The sequence below is a fragment of the Pistacia vera genome, unplaced genomic scaffold (genome assembly GCF_008641045.1).
Source record: "Pistacia vera cultivar Batoury unplaced genomic scaffold, PisVer_v2 Contig433, whole genome shotgun sequence".
NCBI classification, from domain to species: domain Eukaryota; kingdom Viridiplantae; phylum Streptophyta; class Magnoliopsida; order Sapindales; family Anacardiaceae; genus Pistacia; species Pistacia vera.
Genome location: NW_022196261.1, coordinates 1,311,611 through 1,319,085, shown reverse-complemented (window position 1 = coordinate 1,319,085; position 7,475 = coordinate 1,311,611). Strand labels below are relative to the sequence as shown.

Below are 7,475 nucleotides of genomic sequence, written 5' to 3'. Positions count from 1 at the left end.
TTGTTGGCAAGAGATCGTGCGGCGGTATGATTACTGCATATCCCTTCATGTATCTCTCTCATGATGTAATCTGCTTCTTCGCTATTTACACATCAGAGAGAGGGGCGTTAAACCATCGCCTGTACAGCTAGTCTCCGATGAGGGAGTAGTGAGCAGATCTTGTTCGCAGTGTCCTTGCCTCGATCTTGTCGTCAGGCAAGGTCCCATCTCTGAGGTACTGAATGATAAGGATCATCTAGGAATCTGATTTTGTTACATTCATGGGCTGTTCGATTGGGCTAATACTAAAGGTCTCAATGAATCGAACAGGAATGCTCTCCAGTGTATCTGAGTCCAATGACGAGGCTATCCTTGCCAATGCATCTACCACAAAGTTGCTATCTCTAGGAATTTGCGTGATCGTGAAGTGCTTGAATAGCTCTAGTGCGGCCTTAGCCTTTTTCAGATAGCTGATCATATTTTCTTCCTTGGCTTGGTACTCTCCCAAAATTTGGTTAACGATCAGCATGGAATCGCTGTGGATACTGATCGCGGTTGCACCCATCTCCTTAGCCAACCGCAGTCCAGCGAGCAGAGTTTCATACTCGGCCTCATTATTGGTTGCCTTGAAACTGAATTGGAGAATGCCGTGAATGCGAGCCCCTTCAAGACTAAAAAAAAGAAGACATGTCTCGACCTTCTTTCTGTTCGATGATCCATCAACGTAGAGGCTCCAGGTCGACAGATTTTGAGCAGTTTCCTGCATGACTTCACTGGCCTGTTGCTCCGACTCATTCATCGAGTGATATGAGAATTCTGATATGAAGTCGACAACAGCTTGCCCTTTGATAGTTGATTTCAGTCTGTACTTCAGATCGAATTGACTTAATTCCATGGCCCATTTAAGCAATTTACTCGACGCCTCCAGCTTTTGGAGGACTTGCCTGAGCGGGTAATTAGTCATTACATGGATTGTATGAGCGTGGAAGTAAGGTCGCAACTTCCTGGAAGCGATTAGCAGGGCATAAGCTAATCGTTCTATTTCTAAATACCACATCTTGACATCTAACAGATGTTTGCTCGCGTAATACACTGGCCATTAGATCCTATCCTCTTCTTGAATTAAGGTTGCACTGACCACGAACTGAGAGATGGACATATATAGGAGAAGGATCTCTTGCGGGAGAGGCTTGGACAAAAGGGGTGGCTTCCCAAGGTGTTCTTTAATACTCTAGAATGCCTGTTCGCATTCGGAGTCCACTCAAACTTTTTATTGGCCCTTAGAACATTGAAGAATGGCAAGCAGCGATCTGTTGCCCTCGATATGAAACGACTTAGTGTCGCTATTCGCCCATTGAGGCTCATGACCTGCTTTTTGTTGGTCGAGCTTTCCATATCGAGGAGAGCTTGTATTTTCTCGGGGTTGATCTCTATTCCCCGTTGGTAAACCATGTATCCTAGGAAGTTTCTCGAGCATACTCTGAATGAGCACTTGATGGGGTTTAGCTTCATTCTGTATTGTCGGAGGATGTCAAACATCTCAGCGAGATGCGCTATGTGATATGAAGTGACATGCAACCTGACCAGCATGTCATCTACATAGACCTCTATCGATTTTTTGCTCTGTTCGGAGAACATTCGGTTAACCAACCACTGGTAAGTTGTGCCAACGTTCTTAAGGCCGAAAGGCATAACGTTGTAGCAGTACAACCCCCAATCTGTAACAAAGGATGTATGCTCTTTGTCCGGTGCATACATCAGAATTTGATTGTATCCTGAGTACGCATCCATAAAACTCAGCAGCTCGTGCCCTGAGGTGGTATCCACAAGCTGGTTGATCCTGGGCAGGGGAAAACTATCTTTTGGGCACGCCTTGATGAGGTCGGTGAAGTCGACATAGGTTCGCCATTTGCCGTTGGGCTTCTTTACTAGAACTAGGTTGGCAACCCAGGTCAGATAGAGCGCTTCTCGGATGGATCCATTTCGAAGGAGGTTATCCACCTTAAGTTTTAAGGCAGCATATCGCTCTGGATCCATCGCTCTTCTCTTTTGGCGAACCAACTTGGCTTCACTGTCGATGTTCAATGCATGGCAAATAATATCCGGGCTAATCCTGTCCATATCCGCATGTGACCATGCGAACACATCGATATTCTCTTTGAGGAAGCTAGTTAGTTCGGTGGCGAGCTAGGGGTTAAGATTGCTCCCAATCCTTAACACTCTACTCGGCTCGCTCTGGTTGACCGATACTTCAGACAGATCCTCAACTGGCCCACTGGAAGGGCATTCCTAAATACGAGGATCCATATTATCCTCGGCTGGGCTAGGCTATGGCTTGATCCGGCTGATCGCCATTGCCTGTCAGGGAATGCCGCGCGAGATGCCTTTCCCTTTGCACGCCATCTGCACTGCTTTCACATAACAGTCACGAGATGCGTGCTGAGATCCGCTGACTTCTTCTATCCCCGTCGGGGTGGGGAACTTCATCTTCAGATGGTATATCGAAGTGACTGCCTTAAAGTTTCTCAGCAGAGGTCACCCCAGGATACCATTAAAAGCGGATGGGCAATCCACTACCAAGAATTCAGTTACTTTGGTCACTTCGTTAAAGTCACCCAGCGTGACTGGAAGCAAGATTGTTCCTTTGGGGATCAGGTGGTCCCTTGTAAAACCATATAGGGTGATCGAGGCAGGCTTCAGGTCGACGTCGTCCAAGTTCATTCTTTCGAAAGCTATCTAGAACATGATGTTCACAGCACTTCCGTTGTCCACCAACATTTTGTGGACGTTCTGGTGCCCTATTAGTGTCATCGTGGGGATGATGCAATTGAACTGCATCCTTTTCGGAGAAGGTAATTTCCTCCTCCTTGCGAACCTTTTGTGGTCGTTGTGTCGTGCTTATTACACTGATAGGATATTGATGGGCTGCGCGAGCATATCTTTCCTGGGCACCTCGCGAGTTCCCCGCGAGGTACGGTCCCCCAAAGATCAAATTGACGCTGCATATACCTTTGCGAACATGACGCTTATTTCCTGGTTCCCCTTGACTTTTCTCTTGTGTGAGAGTGGAGTCATCAATATATTCCTTGAAATGCCCCTGCTTGATGAGGTCTTCGATTGTCTGTTTGAGAGCTCGGCACTTATCGGTGTGATGCCCATTATCCCGATGAAAGTATAGTATTTTTTACTATTTCTGGCTGATGGGGGATTTTTCATGGGCTCAAGCTCTCCGAGCAGGCTAGCTTCTTCTGACTTGTCGAGAATAGCTGATACAGAAGCATTTAAAGGCGTATACTGATTTATGTCGCAATCGCGATGAGGAACGGGTGCATAAGACTTTTTGGGCTCATAGCGCTGTTTCTTTCCTTTTCGTTGATCGTCAATAGCCCATCTGCGATCAACTCTCCTACTTTCCTCTCGACCAAGCTCACTACCTGAAGTGCCGAGGTCGCAGCGATGGAGCGCTGCAACAAAATTTTCAATACGAAGGTACTTCTCCGCAAGGTTATAGAAGCAGGTGAGGGAAACATCATCCTCAGCCTATAACTCTTTCCACAGGTCAATCTGTGGGCGAACTCCTGCTATGATGAGAGTCCGAACAGACTCTTTGAGAGTGTGAGCTACCTTATTAAGCTCTTTATGGAATCGAACGATGTACGATTGGAGGGATTCATCCCTCTCTTGCCTTATATTGTTGAGGTAGCTCAAAGGCATTGAGAACTTTCGGTTTGCTTGGAAGTACCTTAGGAACGTCGTGCTCATCTGAGGCCACGAGCTGATCGACCCTGCTGGGAGCGACCTGAACCATCGTTTGGCATGAGAGGTTAGAGTTACTGCCAAACACCGGCACTTCGCCAAATTTGAAACCTGGTGAAGCTCCATCAGATCGTTGAAGTCATACAAGTGATCCTACGGATCTGAATTTCCATCGAACGCCCGTATGTCAGGCATTCTAAATCTTGATGGGAGTGGGGCGGCTAACATTGCATGAGAAAAGGGAGACACTGATGCGACCTGCCCTTGCTCATTTTGCTGAGCTCTTAGCTGGTCTAAAGCTCGCTGCAACTCCTCAATCTGGGGCAGCGGAGCTATCTAGAGATTGCTTTCGCCCATGTGAGTTCGACCCTTGCGGTTGCAATTGAGGAAAGTCCGGAGGTCGGATTCCTCTTCGCCTTAGCCGACAGTTCTGGATGCTCTCAACACACGCTGGCTAGAGCCGTGTGATGGTGATGAATGGTGCGGGGAATTTTCACGAGCTCCGTGGTGGTACGAACTGCCCCGCGGAGTGTGGGAACCTCCCACACAGCTATGATCAGGATTGCTTCTCTGGCGGCGATGAGAATCACCCCGCCAGCACTTTTATGGGGGTGCGCATGCGACATGGCATGGGACGGCTCGGGCTGTGACCTTTCACCAAGTCTTAACGCCACGGGTATTCTACTAGGGGCTTGGTTGGTGTTCGCTAGCCCTTTGGAGTTCTTAGGCCCGTTTTTCGCCACTTGCTTACATTTCCTTCGGTGCGCTGCAGTGCTCGCGGCATGGGTATTGCCCTTTGATTCAGGCTGTGACCTTTCACCAACTCTTATAATGGTGCGCTACAGTGCTCGCGGCATGGGTATTGACCTGCAAGCGCAACCGCCTCATTTGATTCGGGTGGCATGCCCCGATCCAAACGGTCAACCAAAGGCATGCCGCCGTCCAAACGGTCCAACCTTTGGTTGACCGTTTGGAGAGTATTGTTGAACCTCTCTAGGTAACTCATGATGGCAGGGTCAAGTTGTGAACTTGACGGGATATCTCCCATGACATTTTGCGGAACCGAAGGTACCTTGGGAGAGGTGTCCTGTACTTGGGAGATCTCGTCAGTACCCTGATTGGTTCGCTCAAGTTCGAATCGGTGAGCCATTTGCTGTTGTAGGACCAATTAGTTAGAGATTCTCCTGATGAAGGACGAATGCTAAATCAGACCCTCCTTTTAGCACCAAACTGTTGATGCGTGATTTTGACGCCAACCAAACGCACGTGTGAAATGCTGAGCGGGCCCAAAAGAGACACGTGAATGTGAGAATGAGAGTAAATGCAACAAAGAACGGCGTTTAAAGTGGTTCAGATGCTCAATAAAGCGAATCCTACATCCACGGATTGTATTAATAATAATGGTCAGGTCGCGTTCAGCGGACTGACTTACAAATGATTACACGAGAGAGAGAATGCTATTTTTCTTTAGAGAGATTAGCTAATCCCTAAAATGAGAGAGGAGCTCTCAATTTATAGTGGGATGGAATAAGGTTATGATTATTAAATCTATGAGTTGGTGGGATTATCCGTGCAAATCCTTCTTTATGTCCCATTGCCCATCTTCTAGAGTGATTTACGTGATTTGGTACAGGGATTCGACACTTGGAATCACTATAGCTTCTGGCAGGTCTGACGCGCACCCACTGCCCTGGCAGGAGCATGCCATCCCTGTTCTTGTATGACGTGGCTACCTCTGATTGGCTGCGAGCCTACCTAAGCTCTGACTTTTTACATTGACTGGGTCTTGCGTTAGCCCTACCTTTTTCAGGCATAACACCTTCAAATACAAGTTTTGTAGTTTAATGTACAGTGCGAAAGTTAGAAAAAGATCTTTTGGATAAATGGTAAGTGGTTTTGGTCTTACAATGGATCATTTTTACATTAAACAATTATAACAGTATCATGATGGTCAATTATTTAATCAAAACTTCCAACTTTTTGTCAAAAATTGTCAACTATTTGGTAAAAATTTCAGGCCATCGCCAATAGGAAGCCATTTATCCCCAACATTAGAATCGCGTTAAGGCATGAAAGTTTGCACCAACAACGTCAAATTTTGATGCCCGATCAATTGTCAAAAAGTTGTAGGCCAAGGTTGTAAGAGTTTGCGGTCGTCGACGCATGACCCATTGCGTTGTTGCATGCTTTGAATGGTCCTCGCCAAGGAAACTGAGATGGCAGTTGCAGATGCCAATCCCATGAATATTCCGATTCACACTTCCATCTCACTGGCATAAGTAATGCGACGATAAAGCATACGGGTTTCATTAGTAACAGTTTATTCAAAATATTTTTTCTATCCATTAAACTATTACATTTTACTTACAAAAACTTTATTTTAGGGGTGACAGCGTTAGTTTCTCAAAACTGGAGGAGAACATTTTTGTGTCAATCCTCAAAAATAGCAATATAATAAAGATGAAAGCCTAATTATTTGTCAATCTTTTACGACACTAGTGTTAGCAATTTATCTTAATTTAATTCAGGGGCTCATAGTGTAAACAGCTGTAAATGAAGGGGGTGAAATTTTTACAACTTTTTATTTAAGAATTATAATCATATACTCCTTCCTTTTTTTATTTTTTTAATTTTTTTATTTTAAGTATCGTTTTGAGAGTGTAATTTTTTTTCAAAATAAATGTCGTTTGTCTTGTCTGATATCTCTATTCTCCACTTTTTGCGATGGCCCACATCTTTTCTCTTTTTTTTTTTTGCTCTACATGTCTGCCTCAATCTTCTCTCTCCACTTTTTTGTATGCCCGAGCCTCCTCTCTCTTTTTGTTTACATTAAAAAATCAGTGTATAAAAAAGTGTGCAATTAACTAAAGCGTCATTTATTTAAATGACCTCCAATGTGAATAGTAGCATACTTTTAATTGCTCCATTGTGACTGACTTTTGGAACCCATAAATAAGGATGAGAAACTTTAATTAGGATAATAAATATAAAAATAATGAGAAAATGTTTAATGTCTATATCAATTATCTAGAATCGACTCATATTAATTATTAATTAATACTAAAGAGTTATGTTCGTCTAACTTAATTAAGGTTTTCTTGAGAAAATAAATCTTATTACCTATACAATAATTAATAAATTAAATAGCATTCATATGCAGAAACCGATTAATGATTTTGCAGGTAACTCTGCTATAATATCATATATAATAATAAATCATCCATAATCAAAACTCTTCCCCATATCAAAGTAAAACTGTACATTGGCAGAACTCTCTCTCTCTCTCTCTCTCTCTCTCGTTTGTTTGTTTTTTTAAGGAAAAAAAAGTCTTAAAAATATAATATAAATATTTAAGGGCATAATAATGAGAATGGGCACATTAAATTAGTTGTAGTCTCTCTATAATTTTCTTTTTATAAATTTTTTTCCCATCTCCGAGGCAGCTGGGCAGTAACTTCATAATCAAAGTTGTCTATGTGAAGATTGTGATTCGTGAACCGTGAAATCCTTATATTTTTTCTACGGGAATTAGTGATATATTTATAAGGGTATTAACTTACTACTTGACTTAATAATTAAATTATAAGGTTCTTTTATGTAAAATGTGGTTTTATTTTTTATTCATTTCAAATGTAGGAATTCAAACTTGAAATAAAATCTTTGATATTGATAACCTAATAAGTTTTCAATCTAAAAAAATAGTTAATGAGAAAAAAGAAAAAATTAACGAAGAAAACATA

At 43.1% G+C, this 7,475-nt stretch overlaps 1 protein-coding gene across 1 annotated transcript; it reads right to left on the bottom strand.

The window, feature by feature from the left end:
- Positions 1 to 235: 235 nt before the first annotated feature.
- On the bottom strand, positions 236 to 778 carry LOC116143885 (uncharacterized protein YpeP-like). Its single transcript, XM_031429331.1, has one exon. It carries the CDS (start codon positions 776 to 778, stop codon positions 236 to 238), a length of 543 nt encoding a protein of 180 aa, XP_031285191.1.
- Positions 779 to 7,475: the final 6,697 nt, after the last annotated feature.

Bases quoted from the DNA above. Each gene is read 5' to 3' on its own strand.
- LOC116143885 (XM_031429331.1), bottom strand. From the start codon at position 778: ATGAATGAGTCGGAGCAACAGGCCAGTGAAGTCATGCAGGAAACTGCT.